The sequence below is a fragment of the Rhinoraja longicauda genome, chromosome 6 (genome assembly GCF_053455715.1).
Source record: "Rhinoraja longicauda isolate Sanriku21f chromosome 6, sRhiLon1.1, whole genome shotgun sequence".
NCBI classification, from domain to species: domain Eukaryota; kingdom Metazoa; phylum Chordata; class Chondrichthyes; order Rajiformes; family Arhynchobatidae; genus Rhinoraja; species Rhinoraja longicauda.
This window is the reverse complement of record NC_135958.1, coordinates 15,440,687-15,460,747: the sequence shown is the minus strand read 5'-3', so window position 1 is coordinate 15,460,747 and position 20,061 is coordinate 15,440,687. Positions and strand designations below refer to the sequence as shown.

General features: G+C 43.9%; 1 protein-coding gene across 1 annotated transcript in view; it reads left to right on the top strand.

The window, feature by feature from the left end:
- Nucleotides 1–20,061, top strand: part of LOC144594267 (Y+L amino acid transporter 2-like) — a 103,906-nt gene that overhangs the window by 51,013 nt on the left and 32,832 nt on the right. The window contains exon 6 of the mRNA XM_078400532.1: nt 6,120–6,223. Coding sequence (XP_078256658.1) covers nt 6,120–6,223 — 104 coding nt within the window. The remainder of the gene's footprint in view (nt 1–6,119; nt 6,224–20,061) is intronic.

Below are 20,061 nucleotides of genomic sequence, written 5' to 3'. Positions count from 1 at the left end.
CCGCATTTCTGCATGCCATCTTTCGAATCTTATTTCATTTTGTTCTTTCCATGTAACCGCAACACATTTTTTGGCTACTGCTAATGATATTTTGAGAAATCTTTCCTGATGTTTATTGAGACTTAGCTTTGGTGTTATTCCTTTTGTATCTCCTAGCAAAAACAAACCTTGGATCCATTGGTATAATCTTATTCATCAATTGCTCTAAAAACTTTTTTAGGTCTTGCCAAAAAGGAGTTACCTTCTGACATGCCCAAGTAGAGTGTATAAAAGTGCCCACGTCTTGGTTGCATCTAAAACACCTTTCAGTTGAATTTAGTTTAAATTTATTTAATTTTTCCGGGGTTAAATATAGTTGCTGCAAAAAAATTATACTGCACTAAGTTATACCTCACATTAATAGTATTTTTCATAATATCTAGACACAGTCTTTCCCAACTTGGTTCATCAATAATAATATTAAGATCTGTTTCCCATCTTTGTCTTGCTTTATTAATTCCTATCTTTGGACTAGCTATCTGTAGTAGTTTATACATTGATGATATAATTTTTTTAATTCCCTTACCCTGAATCAAGGATTCGATTCCTTTAATCTGAAATAGAGACATTGAATTTCCTAACTTTTCCCTTAAAAAAGATTGTAATTGATAATAGAAGAAAATACTATTCCTGGAATTTGATATTTATTTCTCAATTGAGAAAATGTCAAAAAGATATTCCCTTCATAGCAATCTCCTATATTTTTAATACCCTTCTGTTCCCAGAGTTGTAGTATTTGATTATTCCAAGCAAACGGCAATAATCCATTTTTTACTAATGGAGTTTTAGCTGTTAAAAAAAATCTTTTATCCTTAACTTTAACTGTTTTCAACCATGTATTAATTAAATGTTTTAGCAAGGGTGACTCTTTATCCTTAACTAATATCTTCGCTTCCCATTTATATATAAATTCTTCTGGACAAGACTTTTATTTTATCCATTTCAATTTTAACCCCATGCTGTTTTTCCACCCTCTGATAAAAGGATGAAATAAAACTCATTTGCGCTGCCAGGTAGTAATTTTTAAAATTTGGTAATTGCAATCCCCCTAATTCAAATTTCCATGTTAATTTTTCCAGAGACACTCTTGGCATTTTACCTTTCCAAAGAAAATTCCTCACAGTTTTGTTCAATTCTTGGAAAAATTATTTGGCAAAGGTATAGGCAGTGTTGAAAATAAATACTGTATCCTCGGAAAAAATATTCATCTTAATACAGTTAACTCTCCCTATCAATGTAATTGGAAGATTCATCCATTTCTTCAGGTCCTCATCTAATTTTTTTTATTAGTGGTTTATAATTTAATTTATACAAATTATTTAACTTATTATCTACTTTAACTCCTAAAAACTTAATGCCTTCTTTTTGCCATTTAAACTGACTTTCTCTTTTACATTGATCATAATTGCCTTCAACAAGAGGCATTATTTCAGTTTTATCTTTATTAATTTTATATCCTGATACTTTCCCATATTCTTCCAGTCTAGAATATAGTTTTCTTAAGGATTAAGACATCATCTGCAAATAAAGTAATCTTGTAATCTTCCTGGTTAACTTTAAATCCTTTAATATCTAAATCTGATCTTATTAGCTCTGCCAGAGGTTCAATGGCCAATACAAATAAAGCCGGTGACAAGGGACATCCCTGTCTACTAGATCTTTCCAAATTAAATGATTGAGAAGATTGGCCATTTGTCACCACTTTGGCTTTAGGTTGTTTATAAAGAGCTTTTACCCAGTTAATAAAACTGTTTCCTAATCGGTACTTCTCTAATACTTTAAATAAAAAATCCCATTCTAACCTGTCAAACGCCTTTTCAGCATCTAAAGCAACAGCTACGCTCAATTCCTTTCTTTTCTGTGCTAAATGTAAAATACTTATAAATCTTGCTACATTATCAGATATTTTCCTTTTTTTGACAAATCCAGTTTGGTCCTCTTTAACCAGCTTCGGTAAATATTCTGCCAATCTCCTTGCTAAAAGTTTAGCAAACTATTTATAATCTACATTCCAACAATGATATTGGTCTATAAGAAGATGCATTTAAAGGGTCTTTTCCTTTTTTTTTAATTACAGTTATAATTGCCAATGAGAAGGAGTCTGGTAATGTAGATGTTTTCTCCGCTTGATGTATCACTTCCATAAATAGTGGTAACAACAACTCTTTAAATTTTTTATAGAACTCAGGCGGGAAACCATCTTCCCCTGGAGATTTATTACTTGGGTAAAGAATATAGTACTTCCTCCACCTCTCTCAAAGTAAAGGAGGCATTTAGTCCCATCTGCTCCTCATCTCTCTCTCTCTCTAAAACTCTCTAAACTCTCTCTCTCTCTCTCTAAAACTCTCCTCTCTCTCTCTCTCTCTCTCTCTCTCTCTCTAAAACTCTCTCTCTAAAACTCTCTCTCTCTCTAAAACTCTCTCTCTCTCTCTCTCTAAAACTCTCTCTAAAACTCTCTCTCTCTCTCTCTAAAACTCTCTCTCTAAAACTCTCTCTCTCACTAAAACTCTCTAAAACTCTCTCTCTAAAACTCTCTCTCTCTAAAACTCTCTCTCTCTCTCTCTCTCTAAAACTCTCTCTCTCTCTCTCTCTCTCTCTAAAACTCTCTCTCTCTCTCTCTAAAACTCTCTCTAAAACTCTCTCTCTCTAAAACTCTCTCTAAAACTCTCTCTCTAAAACTCTCTCTCTCTCTCTAAAACTCTCTCTAAAACCTCTCTCTCTCTAAAACTCTCTATAAAACTCTCTCTCTCTAAAACTCTCTCTCTCTCTCTAAAACTCTCTCTCTCTCTCTCTCTCTCTCTCTCTCTCTCTCTCTCTCTCTCTCTCTAAAACTCTCTCTCTCTCTCCTAAAACTCTCTCTCTCTCTCTAAAACTCTCTCTCTCTCTCTCTCTCTCTCTCTCTCTCTCTCTAAAACGCTCTAAAACTCTCTCTCTCTCTCTAAAACTCTCTCTCTCTCTCTCTCTCTCTCTCTCTCTCTCTCTCTCTAAAACTCTCTCTCTCTCTCTCTCTCTCTCTCTCTCTCTCTCTCTCTCTCTCTCTCTCTCTCTCTCTAAAACTCTCCGCTTGTATCGTTGCATTATATGGTTTGGGGCTTGACATAGCCAAAACGGTACAAGATAGCGCAACAATTTTATGCCCCACCTTACGTACCATTCCCCCGTGGACGGAATAAACCCACTTTTGTTCATTTTAAATACAATTTAACATAAACTTTATTAAATGGGCTCTACCCTCCCCCCCCCCCCCCGGGAGGACCAGCGGAGAGGACCTCCGCCCCAGTCCCGGAGTGCCCCGCGCCTGACCTTCCTCCCTTGGTGCAGCGGCTGTGGCAGAGGATCCACAAGATAGCCGTCCCCACCGCTCGTAGCCCACAGGAGAGGCCCGCAGGAGAAACGGGGCCAAGGTCAGTGCTTGGGGGGTAGGGAGGGTGGTAGGGAGGGGGGAGGGAGGGGAGGAGGGGAGCAGCGAGGATGGGGGAGGGGTGAAGGGGATGGGTGAGGGTGTAGGGGGAGGGGATGGGGAGAGGGGAGTAGAAGGTGCACCAATGCAGGAGGTAGGGAGGCGGGGGTGGGGAATGGAGGGAGGGGGAGGGTGTACGGAGGGGGGTAGGGAGGGGGGAGTGGTGGGGGGAGGGGAAGGGGGGATGGGGGAGGGGTGAAGGGGATGGGTAGGGGGGGAGGACGTAGGGGGAGGGGAGGAGAGGGTGTTGCACCATTGCAGGAGAGGTTTGGACCCAACAGGCTCACTTGGTCTAGTTCTAAATAATTTCTTGGCTGAGTTGAACTAATAGAAAGCAAAGAGTGAGTGGTCTTGGTATTTAATGTGATAAGCTGAAATGGGGAAAAATGAATCCGGAAGAAGCAGTCAACATACGGAAAGCAAATCTAAATATAATGGATAGAGTACAGGAAAGGCAAACAAAATACCAATGATAGCAACAGAGGTATTTTTAGATTACAAAAACATAGTATAAATTACAATAAGTGTGTCCAGATTATCCATGCAGGAGATAGTAGCAACCGGAAATTAAAGTGGTGATCCTAAAATGAGTGAGGTTGAGCTATAGATTGAATGGTTAAAGTGCTGCACTGACAAATGAATATCCAAGTTTAATAACAGTTAAGGACACCAAATATGTCTCAGGGTTGTTTGAAGAGCAAACTTAATTGGCACACTTCTTATTTTCCATGAATGAGCAAAGGACCAATAGAGAGTCAACCATGAATTGGCAGAGGTCAATTCAGGGATTCAGCAAAATTCACATTTTGCAATGAGTTGAGACTTTAGAGGTACATCCCAGTAAATCCACACGCCATTTGAGAGATAACAGGAGTCATTGGCAATAGGAAGCCAAAAAAGAAAAATGGTAGCCTGTTTACGAACAATAATCAAAGAGATGTATTAGATTTGTTGTGTACCACATTGTTATATTACAGTAGTGAAAATTGAGATGATCCTTGGTGCAAGCACTATATTACGTAGTTGAAAGACATAAATTTGCGATGGCATTTATGCATTCTGATTTTCAAATCATAGCAGTGCAGTAACATTTATCCTCAGGGGGATGAACAGAGGTAAATTCATAGATGATTTATTGATCAACAGTTTATGGTAGTGGTTGACATAATTAATAATGATAGGCTCTTTAAAAGGTTCTTGGAACAAAAATCTCTAAATTATGTTGCAGCATATTTACACTATCTGTGCCTGTGGCTAAATTATCTGCCTAAAACATCACCTCTGGCAGCATGTTCCAGGCACTCGTCACCCTTTGTGTAAAAAAAAACTCGTCCTGCATATCTCCTTTAAACCTTGCAAGTCTCATCTTAAAGACATGCCCACTAGTGTACATTTTTCCATCCTGGGAAAAAGGTTCTGACTGTCTACTCTATCAATGCCTCTCATAATTTTATATATATTATTATTAGGTCTCCCCGCAACCTCTAACGTCACCCATTCCTTCTCTCCTGAGATGCTGCCTGACCTGCTGAGTTACTCCAGCATTTTGTGAATAAATACCTTCGATTTGTACCAGCATCTGCAGTTATTTTCTTATACTAAAAGTACTCATTTAGTATCTTGCCTACATCCCCAGACTACAAGCACAAATTCTCTCCTTTATACTTGTCCTCCTATTTTATCCTCGGCTATCGTCTTGTTTTTCAAGTAGGTATAAAAAGTTTGGGATTTTCTTTAATCTAACACGCCAAAGCTATTTTGGTCTAAGGATAGCGGTGTGAGGGGGTATGGGGAGAAGGCAGGAACGGGGTACTGATTGAGAGTGATCAGCCATGATCGCATTGAATGGCGGTGCTGGCTCGAAGGGCTGAATGGCCTACTCCTGCACCTATTGTCTATTGTCTATTGTCTATAATCGCCCACTTGGTTTCTTTCCTTCTTTCTTTGTATTCCTCAAAGGCCCTAATTCCATCCTCTTAAACCTAGAATGTGATTCTTTTTTCTTTTTGACCAAATGTACAACCTCTTTGGTCATCCAAGGTTCCCTTACTTTGCCATCCTTATCAGTCTGGAACATGCAAGAACTGAATTTTGATCTACTGGCCTTCAAATGACTCCTACATGTCAGATGTGGACTTACCCAATATCTGCTGCTCCCAGTGTACCCTCCTGAGTTCCTGTCTAATAATATTTTAATTTGCCTTACTTCATTTTAGTACCTTGCCTTCTGATTTCCTTTGTTTTATAACAAGTTTTACCAGTGGGGTTAATAAACTAATTTGACTGCAATTACAGAATTGGAGAGAAAAAAATGAGTGCAAAGTTATTTTGAAAAACAAATTAAGAGTTCCAGAATATGAACCAACACTCAACATTATCAAAGTCAGCCATAATTTTCTATGGGAAGAAGATTAGAAAATATGTCTATTTTGCCATGCAAAAATTGGAATATTTTTAGAAATAAGATCCAAGCTGAAACTGACCATCTCATTGAATTTTTCTTCACATAGCTGCTACTGAGTTTCATTTAATTAATTTGATTTTATGAAAATAAAATTACTGTATTGGATTATATTCCACATGTACAATGAAGAATATAATGTTTTTTTTTGCTTTTCAGACATTTGCAGAAGACACACTAGGAATAATGAAATGGATTATTCCAATGGCAGTGGCTATATCTTGTTATAGCAGCCTCAATGCATCCATTATACTAGCTTCAAGGTAGGCTTTTAGCCAAAGACCCAACATGTGCAAGGATAAATGTCATCGCTCTTAACATATTTAATGTTATTTCTTAAAACTTATTTGCCTTTGCCACAACTTGCAACCATAATAATGTACTTTATTAATACAAGTTAACTCCAAATTTAACAATTGCTAAAATTACTTTGGTATAGAAATGAATTCATTTTGTACAACATGTACATTTATCGAACTATGCTCCTTCTTACAGTTTGCCTATTCTACATGGAAAACATGTTTGTTTTGCCATTTCTATATAGATTTTAAAGTTGTATAATTTAGAGATTTAATATTTAAGCAAAAAAAAATCACCTATTCATAATCAAACCACGCAATAAAAAGCTTTTCCCTGCACCTTGGTGCATGTGACAATAAACTAAACTATACTAAACTAAAGTACCAACAGGGATCTCTGTCATTACTACTTAACTGTTATTTCCCACCATTTACTATTAACTCACTCTAATTGACTGCAATCCAAAGACAGCAAAATTTGAATTAGTTAGCAACCACAACAGTACATCCCTTTTGATTTCTGTGTCATATTTTTGTCGGTCACTGCCATTGTGGAAAATTGCTTTTTTACATAAGTAACCTCTACATCTTCATACAATATTTAGTTATTTCTGTTGTGTGATTCTATTGCATTGTTTCCATGTTTTTATTTCACTGCAATTTACTTTTGTGCTTTCTTCACCATGAGGTTTATTTCAATCCAGGTCAAATAGACTGGAACATATTTTAAAACCAGCAGTTGTTGAAAACTTTGCATTAGCAACTCAGCACCATAATCTTTGCAATTCTAAAACATTCTACCTGTGATGTGTGGTTGAAAACCTGGTCTACAATAGCACTGAATGGTGTGATTCATGCCAGATATGTTCAGGGCTGGGAGTTAGAGTCATAGAGTCTTTGGACCAACTTGGCCACACCGGCCGACATGTCCCATCAACACTGGTCCCACCTGCCTGCATTTGGACCATATGCCTCTAAACCCGTCCTATCCATGTACCTGTCCAAATGTTTCTTAAACATTGCGATAGTAGCTGCCTCAATCACCTCCTTCTGCAGCTCATTCCATACATCCACCACCCTTTGCATGAAAAAGTTGTTCCTCAGGTTCCTATTAAAAAAAATTTCCCTTCACCTTAAACCTATGTCCTCTGGTTCTTGATTCCCCTACTCTGGGCAATCTACCCGATCTATTTTTCTCATGATTTTGTACACCTCTATAAGATCACCCCTCATCCTCCTGCACTCCAAGAAATAGAGTCATAGTCTGCTCAACCTCGCTAAAATAGCTGAGGCCCTCAAGTCCTGACAGCATCCTTGTAAATCTTCTCTGCACCCGTTCTAGATTGACAACATCTTTCCTATAACATGGTGCCCAAAACTAAACACAATACTCTAAATGCAGCCTCACCAACGTCTTATACAACTTTAACATGACCTCCCAACTTCTATACTCAATGCTCTGATCGATGAAGGCCAATGTGCCAAAAGCCTTTTTGACCACCCTATCTACCCGAGATGCCACTTTCAACAAACTATGTACCTGTACTCCTAGATGCCTCTGCTCTACAACACTCCCTGGTGCCCTACCGTTTACTGTGTAGGTTCTGCCCATGTTGGTGCTCCCAAAATGCAACTCCTCACATTTCTCTGTATTAAATTCCATCAGCCATTCCTCAGCCTACCTGCCCAACCGATCAAGATCCTGCTACAATTTTTGACAACCATCTTCACTATCTACAATGCCTCCCACTTTTGTGTCATCTGCAATCTTGCTAACCATGCCATGTACGTTCTCATCTAAATAATTGATATAGATGACAAACAGCAATGGACCGAGCACCAAACCCTGAGGCACACCACTAGTCACAGGCCTTCAGTCCAAAATGTTAGAGTCATAGACTCTACCGGTAGACATGTCCCATCTACACTAGTCCATATGCCTCTAAACTGGTCTATCCATGTACCTGTCCAAAATATTTCTTAAACATTGTGATAGTACCTGCCTCAACAACCTCTTCCAGCAGCTCGTTCCATACACCTACCACCCTTTGCATGAAGAAGTTACTCTCAGCTTCCTATCAAATCTTTTCTCCTTCACCTTAAACCTATGCCCTCTGCACTAGTCACAGGCCTCCAGTCCGAAAGGCAACCTTCCACCATCACCCTCTGCTTCTTTCCATAAAACCAATTTTCTATTCATTCAGCTATCTCTCCTTGAATCCCATGGGATCTAACCTTGCAGAGCAGCCTACCATGCAGAACCTTGTCAAACCGTCTGCCGGAAATAGCGGGGGACCGGGGGTCTAATGAGATGGAGGAACTGAGGGAAATCCAGGTTAGTCGGGAAGTGGTGTTAGGTAAATTGAATGGATTAAAGGCAGCTAAATCCCCAGGGCCAGATAGGCTGCATCCCAGAGTGCTTAAGGAAGTAGCCTCAGAAATAGTGGATACATTAGTGATAATTTTTCAAAACTCTTTAGATTCTGGAGTAGTTCCTGAGGACTGGAGGGTAGCTAATGTAACCCCGCTTTTTAAAAAGGGAGGGAGAGAGAAAACGGGGAATTATAGACCAGTTAGCCTAACATCGGTAGTGGGGAAAATGCTAGAGTCAGTTATTAAAGATGTGATAACATCACATTTGGAAAGTGGTGAAATCATCGGACAAAGTCAGCATGGATTTACCAAAGGCAAATCATGTCTGACGAATCTTATAGAATTTTTCGAGGATGTAACTAGTAGAGTGGATAAGGGAGAACCAGTCGATGTATTATATCTGGACTTTCAGAAGGCCTTCGACAAGGTCCCACATAGGAGATTGGTGTACAAACTTAAAGCACACGGTATTGAGGGTTCAGTGTTGAGGTGGATAGAAAATTGGTTGGCGGACAGGAAGCAAAGAGTAGGAATAAACGGGTCCTTTTCGGAATGGCAGGCAGTGACTAGTGGGGTACCGCAAAGCTCAGTGCTGGGACCCCAGTTATTTACAGTGTATATTAATGATTTGGACAAGGGAATTGAATGCAACATCTCTAAGTTTATGGATGACACGTAGCTGGGTGGCAGTGTTAGCTGCGAGGAGGATGCTAGGAGGCTGCAGAGTGACTTGGATAGATTAGGCAAGTGGGCAAATGCATGGCAGATGCAATATAATGTGGATAAATGTGAGGTTATCCACTTTGGCGGCAAGAACAGGAAAGCAGAGTATTACCTGAATGGTGACAGATTGGGAGAAGGGGAGATGCAACGTGACCTGGGTGTCATGGTGCACCAGTCATTGAAAGCATGCATGCCGGTGCAGCAGGCAGTGAAGAAAGCGAATGGTATGTTGGCATTCATAGCAAGAGGATTTGAGTTTAGGAGCAGCAAGGTTCTGCTGCAGTTGTACAGAGCCTTGGTGAGACCGCACCTGGAGTATTGTGTGCAGTTTTGGTCTCCTAACCTGAGGAAAGACGTTCTTGCCTTAGAGGGAGTACAGAGAAGGTTCACCAGATTGATCCCTGGGATGGCGGGACTTTCATATGAGGAAAGACTGGATAGACTGGGCTTGTACTCGCTGGAATTTAGAAGACTGAGGGGGGATCTTATAGAAACGTATAAAATTCTTAAGGGGTTGGAGAGGCTAGATGCGAGAAGATTGTTCCCGATGTTGGGGGAGTCCAGAACCAGGGGTCACAGCTTAAGGATAAGGAGGAAGTCTTTTAGGACCGAGATGAGAAAACATTTCTTCACACGGAGAGTGGTGAGTCTGTGGAATTCTCTGCCACAGAAGGCAGGTACAGGCTACTGAGCTGGATGATCAGCCATGATCATATTGAATGGCGGTGCAGGCTCGAAGGGCCGAATGGCCTACTCCTGCACCTATTTTCTATGTCTATGTCTATGTTTCTATGCATATATACAATACCAAAATCCATATATACAAAGTCTACAGCTCTGCCTTCATCAATCATTTTGGTCGCATCATCAAAAAACTTTCAGAGCAGCCTACCATGTGGAACCGTGTCGAATGCTTTGCTGAAGTCCATATATACTACATCTGTCCTGCCCTCATCGACCTTTTTGGTTACGTTATGGCGAGTCCGAAAATTTGTTGGTTGTAGAAGAAGTTTATTGCAGCCGCAATATTCGAATACAAAGTTAAACAACAAGATAAAGGACAACCATCAAAAACTTACTGTCTTCTTCGAAGACTTCGCCGAACTGAACATTTCGGGCGCCAAAAGCGCACATGACCACGCTGGCCAATCAGCGATGTCGCTCTCTGGACCAATCCCTACGGTCGCGCTCACACGTGACCTTGCTGGCCAATCTGAAGGTTCGACGACCCGGACCATTCTCTATGGTCGCTACATGACCCCCCCCAGAACCCGAGGTACGGAACCTAGCAGGGAGCCGGATTTCGCGACCATAACGAGTACGGAGAGGGGCAGCCTGAACCACAGGAGCCGGGGGTTCCGGACTTGGAGGAACTGCCGGAACGGGGGGTCCTGGAGGAACTGCCGGAACGGGGGGTCCTGGACTGAGCGGAACTAACGGAGATCGGCCTCTCCTAGGGGTTTGGCCGACCAGGACTGGTTGATCCGGATCCAAGTGTGCAGGTTTGAGCCGGGACACCGAGACGAGCTCACTCCTGCCGCACATGTCTAAGGTGAAGGTAGCCGTTCCCTTACGCAAAACCCGGAACGGCCCTTGATAGACCCTCTGCAACGCGGCACGATGGGAATCTTTTCGCAGAAACACAAACTCACAGTCCTTCAGGGAAGGCGGTTCATGTACCATGGGACACCCATGACGTGAAGTCGGAACTGGAGCCAGGGAACCCACCAGTGCCCGGAGAGATGCTAAGACTGATGGGACTGGAGGCAGCTGGTCTGAGGGGTCCAGAAACAAATCTCCGGGTACTCGAAGTGTCGAGCCATATACTAGCTCCGCGGACGACGCACCGAGATCTAGCTTAGGAGCAGTCCGGATGCCCAGAAGAACCCAGGGGAGTTGGTCTACCCAGTCCGGGCCTTCAAGCCTTGCACTGAGGGACGCCTTAAGTTGACGGTGGAACCTTTCTACAAGTCCATTTGCCTGGGGGTGATATGCAGTAGTGGGTTGTAACTTGGAACCGTACAGTTCTGCGAGCGCGGCCCAGAGGGACGAAGTGAACTGCGGCCCCCTGTCAGTGGTAATAACTGCCAGGACCCCGAAACGAGCTACCCAATGGAGGGCCAAAGTCCTGGCACAAGACGCTGACGAAATATCAGACAATGGGAAAGCCTCTGGCCACCGGGTGAACCGATCCACCACCGTGAGGAGGTGGGTGTAGCCCCGGGAGGAAGGCAAAGGCCCGACTAAATCCACGTGGATGTGGAAAAAACGAACTGCTGGGACCTCGAACTCCTGTACGGGGGGCTGGACATGGCGCTGGACTTTAGCGGTCTGACAGGGAACGCAGGAACGCGCCCAACCCGCTACCTGTTTCCGTAGGCCATGCCAGACAAACCGAGCTGCTACCAAAGCAGAGGTGGAGCGGATGGACGGGTGCGCCAGCCCATGAATGGCATCAAAAACCCGGCGCTGAAGGGAGGGCGGTACTACCGGCCTGGGACGGGGAAGGGAAACATCGCACCAGACTTTCGTGCCTTCCGACCCGCAGGCTACCTGAGCCAACTTCAATCCCGAAGTGGTGGACTGGTATGCCGAGGCGGTATCCGCTAGAACCTGTGCCTCCGCAAGCTCCTGGGGATCCACCTCGCAGTCCACCGCCGAAATAGGGGAAAAAGCAGGTCTAGACAGGGCGTCAGCAACGGCATTAAGCTTACCCGCGACATGACGGACATCGGTGGTAAATTCGGAGATAGCAGTCAGGTGCCGCTGCTGGCGGGCTGACCATGGGTCAGACAATTTGAAAAATGCAAATGTTAATGGTTTGTGGTCCGTAAAGGCCACAAATGGGCGGCCCTCAAGGAAATACCTGAAATGACGAACAGCTAAATAGAGGGCCAGAAGCTCTCGGTCAAATGCGCCATACTTCAGCTCAGCCGAATTTAGTTGCCGGCTGAAAAACGCCAAGGGCTGCCAACGGCCACCGACCTGCTTCTCCAAGACCCCGCCCACCGCCACGTCAGAGGCGTCACCCGTCAGGGCCGTGGGGGCGGAGGGGCTCGGGTGGACCAACATGGTGGCGTCTGCTAATGCTGCCTTAGCTGCTGTAAAAGCCGACTCTGCGGCCGGGGACCATATCAACTCTACCGGTTTTCCCGCAAGGCACTGGAAGAGCGGGCGCATGACCCGCGCAGCTGCCGGAACGAACCTATGGTAGAAGTTAACCATGCCTACGAACTCCTGTAGTCCTTTTACTGTGGTGGGCCTGGGAAATGCCCGGATAGCCTCCACCTTCTCGGGCAAAGGGGAGGCGCCGGCAGGGGTAATTCTGTGCCCTAAAAAATCAAGAGAAGGGAGGCCGAATTGACACTTGGAGGGTTGGATAATGAGCCCGTGGTCTTGGAGCCGCTGGAACACAGTCCGCAAGTGGACCTGGTGTTCCTGCACTGAGGGGCTGGCAACCAGGATGTCGCCTAAATAAATAAACAAAAAGGGTAAACCCCGACCCACACGGTCCATCAGTCGTTGGAAAGCCTGTGCCGCGTTCTTTAAACCGAAAGGCATACGCAACCATTCAAACAACCTGAACGGAGTAATCGTGGCAGTTTTCTGTATGTCCTCCGGACGCACCGGAATCTGGTGGTATCCTCGCACCAAATCGATTTTGGAGAACACCACCGCTCCTTCCAGCCCAGACGAAAAGTCCTGTAGGTGCGGTATGGGGTAGCGATCAGCCGTGGTGACAGCATTGAGACGCCGATAATCGCCACATGGTCTCCACCCCCCAGATGCCTTGGAGACCATATGCAACGGCGAGACCCACGGGCTGTCGGACTGACGGACAATGCCCATTTCCTCCATCTTCCTAAATTCCGCCCGTGCCACCACCAGTTTGTCTGGCGGTAGTCTCCTGGCCCGAGCGAAAACGGGAGGGCCCTCGGTGCGGATGTGATGGACCACGCCGTGCTTGGCCGAAGGCGTGTCAAAACGTTGGATGAGCAGCTCTGGAAACTCCGCCAGGATCTCAGCATACGAGTCAGGGGCCGCGACGACGGCCTGGACAGTAGGGCTGGGCGGGGAGGCGATTGTCGGAGCGACGGGCTCCTCGCTGGCGGAGGGTCGGAGGTCGTTACCGCGGACATCAGGGACCAGTGAAAAAGCCCAGGGAAAATCTGCGCCTAGGATCGCTTGTCTGACGTCTGCTATGATGAATGGCCATTCGTACGTGCGGAGGCCTAACACAAGGGACATCTTCTGTATACCGAAAGTGCGAATGGGGCTGCCATTAACCGCGATGAGGGTGGGACCTGTCTTACCCGTTCTGGGTTCGAGGTCTGTCGGCGGCACTATACTGACGATGGCTCCCGTGTCTACCAAAAATTCTGTGTCCGTGAATCGATCGTGGACGTAGAGGCGTCGGTTCTGGCCAATCGCAACTGCCCCTATGTACGATCGGCCGAAGGTGAGCGGCAGTTGCGGGATTCTCTACCCCATCGTAGGTGATAATAGCACCAGCCGCGCTTGTGCGGATCTTTTTGGCGGGCTTTCGGAGAACTGGCGGGAGACGCGGCGCCATCTTGATGTCGCTGTGGCGTGGTCACTGATGTCGAGACCTTGTTGATCGAACCGCTTGCCTTGTTTTTAGCCGCTATGAGCGCGTCCGCTTTCGCTGCATATGCTTCGGGGTCCTTAAAAGAACAATCCGTGAGCAGCAGTCGGACATCCTCAGGAAGCTTCTCTCGGAATGCCTGTTCGAACATAAGGCAATCCGTATGCTCACCGGCTAGCATCATCATTTCGGCCATGAGAACGGACGGCCGTCGATCTCCGAGGTCCGGTAGGTGCAGAAGTCTTTCAGCGCAATCATGCCTATTAAACCCGAAGGTTCGCAGTAACACTTTCTTCATTGCCTCGTACTTGCTTTCCGCAGGCGGATTAACGATGAACCGCATCACGCGTGTGGTCGTCTCCGGTGATAGAGCGCTGACGAGGTAGTAATACTTCGTCGAGTCGGCCGATATGTTCTTTATATGAAATTGGGCTTCGGTGTGGACAAACCAAGATTGCGGTGAATGTGTCCAAAACAACGGAAGGTGAACGCTTACCGCGCTTAACTCCGGTGTGCCAGGCGCGGCAATCAACAACGAGGCGTCGTGTTCCTGCATAGTCGGTGATCGTCCAGATCACGTCGGGGTCACCAATATGGCGAGTCCGAAAACTTGTTGATTGTAGAAGAAGTTTATTGCAGCCGCAATATTCGAATACAAAGTTAAACAACAAGGTAAAGGACAACCATCAAAAACTTACTGTCTTCTTCGAAGACTTCGCCGAACTGAACATTTCGGGCGCCAAAAGCGCACATGACCACGCTGGCCAATCAGCGATGTCGCTCTCTGGACCAATCCCTACGGTCGCGCTCACACGTGACCTTGCTGGCCAATCTGAGGGTTCGACGACCCGGACCATTCTCTATGGTCGCTACAACGTCTTCAAAAAACTCAAATCAGATTTGTGAGACACGACCTCCCACGTACAAAACCATGTTGACTGTCCCTAATCAGCCCTTGTCCATCTAAGTGCATGTATATCCTATCCCTCAGAATACTCTCTAGTAACTTTCTGACCACATATGTTAAGCTCGCTAGCCTGTAGTTCCCAGCCTTTTCCCTGCTGCCCTTCTTGAATAGAGCTACAATATTTGCCTCCCTCCAGTCTTCCGTCACCTCACCTGTATTTAACAACTCCTCATAAAGGTACGCTAGGGCTACTGCAATTTCCTCTCTAGCTTCCCGCAGTGTCCTTGGATATATCTGATCAGGACCAGGAGATTTGTCTATCTTCATATATGTCAGAACCTTCAGCACCTCTACGACCGTAATACTGACTGCTCTCAAGACACTTCCAGTAACTACCTCAAGATTCTCCATCTCCTGCCTTTCTCCAAGGTAAAAAAAAGAGAAATATTAACTGAGAACCTTGCCCATTTCCTGTGGCTCCACACAGAGTTGACCGCTTTGATTCTTGAGGGTCCCACTCTCTGGTTACCCTTTTACACTTTATCTGCTTATAAAATCTCAATGCGTAATCCGTAGAGTTATCTGCTAGAGCTATCTCCTGTCTCCTTTTTGCCCTTCTGATTTCCTCTTTTACTTTACCCCTTAGTTCCCAAAACTCCAGGGATGCACTTGATCCTAGCTGCCTTTATTATGTATCCCAGTTAGAGTGTCTTTGTTGTTGGTTTCAGCGTTATCACTCAGACAAGGCAGAGTGTAGAACCGCATCTTTTTTGTCATTCTTGAACAATGGTGCCTGGCATCAATTTTTTTCAGATACATATGGTGCTTGAAGATACACTTGCCCAAAATATACTTCACTGCTTCCCCATAAAAAAGTAATACATCCATATAAGGTCATAAGGAATTCGAGTAGAATTAGGCCATTTGGCCCATCAAGTCTGCTCTGCCATTCAATCATGGCTGATCTATCTCTCCCTCCTAATCCCATTCTCCTGCCTTCTCCCCATAACCTCTGACATCTATAGTAATCAAGAATCTATCTCTCTCTGCCTTAAAAATATCCATTGACTTGGCCTCTACAGCCTTCTATGGCAAATGATTTCACAGATTCACCACCTTCTCATTAAAGAAATGTCTCCATCTCCTTCCTAAAAGAATGTCCTTTTAATTCTGAGGCTATGACTTCTAGTTCTAGACTCTCCCACTCATGGAAACATCCTCCCCACATCCACTCTATCCAAGCCTTTTACTGTTATGTGAGTTTCAATGAGGTCCCCCCTCATTCTTCTAAACCCCAGCGAGTACAGGCCCAGTGCCAACAAATGCTCATCATAGGTTAACTTATTCATTCCTGGGATCATTCTTGTAAACCTCCTCTGGACCTCTCCAGCCAGCACATCGTTCCACAGATATAGTGCCCAAAATTGTTCACAATATTCCAAATGCAGCCGTACCAGCGCCTTACAGAGCCTCGCCATTACATCCCTGTTTTTGTATACAAGCCCTCTGAAAATAAATGCTAGCATTGAGTTTGCTTTCTTTACTACTTAGAAAATAATTATGCTTTTATTCCTACTACCAAAATGCATGAGTCCACACTTTGCTATACTATATTCCATCTGCCACTTCTCTGCCCACTCTCCCAACCTGTCCATGTCCTTCTGCAGAGTTCCTGCTTTCTCTACACTATCTGCCCCTCCACCTATTTTTGTATCCACATACTTTGCCACAAAGTCTTCAATCCTCTCGTCCAAATCATTAATATACAACATGAAGAGTAGCGACCCCAGCACCGACCCTTGCAGAACTTGGGAATAATTTGGGAGGATGACCTAAGAGGAGATATTTCCACTTGTGGGATTGATTAAGAACTAGTGATCTTAATCACTAATGATAAATGTCATTAAACACAGTCATTAATTTTAATGAAGCTATACCAAAGCAAAAGAACCACCAAGGTTTATTATTACTGGGATTAATTAAAACCTGGATCTTACAGGTAAATTTGTTTAATCATGGTTAGATCGTTTTTAGAAAACATTTTTGGCTTTTGAATTATAAAGATTATGAGGATTATCCAATAACAGTGAGTAGACAAGATTTTTTTGTTCCTATTGGGAAAGAGGAATGGGAATAGCTTTGATAATCCGGGTTCTTTACCTTCAGTCTGAATGTTTGGTCGCGGATATCGCCAAACCGTGCAAATTCACACCCAACGATGACCTCAGGTCATATGAGAATTGTTTCCACCAGGAAAAGGAGGGATGCGTATATGTTGATAACCCGAGCAACATCACATGCTTGATGTCGTTTTGTGATAACAGGACCTGTCAGGTCAAAGATGGCCAAGGGAAGTGGAATAGAATATTTAGGAGCAATGTTGGCCTACTAATGTCAGAAGGATACTCTACTGCATCAATTTAATCTTTTTCCACTTCTTACATAAGTTTAAATTGTTACTGAGCAAGACTGCCAATTTAATGACGATTAATGGCAAGTTAGAGCAGTTTTATCCAAATATTTTGTCTCCTTTGTCTGTCATGCTAGTTACTTCTTCAAACAATTGCAGCAAATTTGTCAAGCAAGACCTCTCCTTCATAAAGCCATGCTGATTTCAGCCTATTTTATTGTGAACATCTAAGTACTCCGTAACCTCATCCTTTATAATGGACTCTAAAATCTTACCAACCACTGAAGTCAGACTAACCGGCCTATAGTTCCCACTATTCTGCCTTGCTCCTTTTTTGTGCAGCAGGGTAATATTGACAATTTTCCAATCATCTGGGACCACTCCTGACTCTAGTGATTCTTGAAATATCACTATCAATGCCTCCACGATATCTAAAGCCACCGCTTTCTGAACCCTAGGGTGCAGTCTGTCCGGCTCAGGTGACTTATCCACCTTCAGCCATTTCAGCTTCCCAAACACCTTCTCCCCAGTGATAGCCACCACTAACTTCCACCCTCTGACTCTCTTGAATTTCAGGCACATTGCTGGTGTCTTCCACAGTGAAGATGGTGCAAAAAAGTTATTCAACTCCTCTGCCATTTCTTTATTCCTCATTATTACTTCTCCTGCATCATTCTCCAGCGGTCCTGCCACTTTCTTGCTCCCTATATAACTGAAGGAACTCTTGCTATACTCTTTTATATTATTGGCTAGCTTACCTTCGTATTTCATCTTTTCTCCCCATATTTTCTTTTTAATACCCTCTGTTGTTCTTTAAAAACTCCCCAAAATCCCAGATTAGCTTCACACTAATCTTTGCTATGTTATATGCTTTCTCTTTTAGCTTTATATTGTCCTTGACTTCCCTTGACAGCCACGGTCTCCTCTTTCTATCCCTGGAATCTTTCTTCTTCTTTGGAATGAATAGATCCTGCATCTTCCGGATTATTCCCAGAAATTTCTGCCATTGCTATTCCACCATCATCTTTGCTAGGGTCCCTTTCCAGTTAACTTTGGCCAGCTCCTCCCTCATGCCTCTGTGGTCCCCTTTGTCTGGCTGCAATATCGACACATCCGATTTCACCGTCTCCCTCTCAAATTGCAGATTAAAACTTAACATGTTGTGGTCGATACACAAACCATTAACAGCTCACACAGGTGAAATTATATAACTGACTACATAAAATATATGCCAGTTTTAAATATAATTGATTTACACATTTATTTAGTCCATTGTTCTTGTTTACAAAACCTTTTTGCCATGAGTTGTACCGTACAACTTTAAGATGCTTATTTCTGGCAACTTTTATGCCAGTAAAACACCTTTCCATATTGGTATTTTACACACTTATTTTGACATGTTGTTCTGTAATTGTTCCATTAACATTAACTCCATAATTTGGAACATATTAGAATTACTTGTTTTGGATCACCATCTTCTTAATATCACCTGTATACAGAACAGTTTGCACAAATCTTAATAAATATAAAGAATATAATGAATCTGAAGAAATTGGAGTCAGAGTTGGAGAATTAAATCTGGGATCAGGTTGTGCAAAGTTGCAAATCAAATGGCTTGAGACGCAAGTTGTTGGAGAAAGGTGACATGCTAACATTAGTGAAAACACTGACAATTGCGTGTTCATTTGAAGCCGTGGAAACCCAGTTTCAGACCATAAGATTGGATGGAGGAAGCTATGTTAACAAGATGATATCCACTGGCACTAGCAAGGGACATGGACATGGTAAGGGTCATTCCAAAACTGAAGATGACCGTGAGTGTTTTAGATGTGGGAATTTTGGACATTTTAGCCTTCGTAACAAGAGGAGTTGAGTATAGGAGCAAATAGGTCCTCTACAGTTGTACCGGGCCCTGGTGAGACCACACCTGGAGTACTGTGTGCAGTTTTGGTCTCCAAATTTGATGAAGGATATTCTTGCTATGGAGGGCGTGCAGCGTAGGTTCACTAGGTTAATTCCCGGAATGGCGGGACTGTCGTATGTTGAAAGGCTGGAGCGATTGGGCTTGTATACACTGGAATTTAGAAGGAGTAGGGGGGATCTTAATGAAACATATAAGATAATTAGGGGATTGGACACATTAGAGGCAGGAAACATGTTCCCAATGTTGGGGGAGTCCAGAACAAGGGGCCACAGTTTAAGAATAAGGGGTAGGCCATTTAGAACGGAGATGAGGAAGAACTTTTTCAGTCAGAGAGTGGTGAAGGTGTGGAATTCTCTGCCTCAGAAGGCAGTGGAGGCCAGTTCGTTGGATGCTTTCAAGAGAGAGCTGGATAGAGCTCTTAAGGATAGCGGAGTGAGGGGGTATGGGGAGAAGGCAGGAACGGGGTACTGATTGAGAGTGATCAGCCATGATCGCATTGAATGGCGGTGCTGGCTCGAAGGGCTGAATGGCCTACTCCTGCACCTATTGTCTATTGTCTATTGAGTCATGCTGCTCTGTCAGGGATCAAACATGCAGAAAGTGTGGAAAAAAATACCATTTTGCAAAGAAGTGTTGAGCCCCAGGCAAACCAAAGAGAGATGATAGAAAAACAAATAGATTTGGAGGAAGAGGGCAGAGAGGTAGATACTATCAAATTCACGCCATGTTGTTGAATGGCGGAGTGAATGTAAATGTGACAAAACAGGGATGGATGCAGGGTATGGTTTTGCTATCAACAATAAACATGCAAAGGTGCTGGTGAAATTAGAGGTGTGGAAGTAGATATTGCAGTAGACTC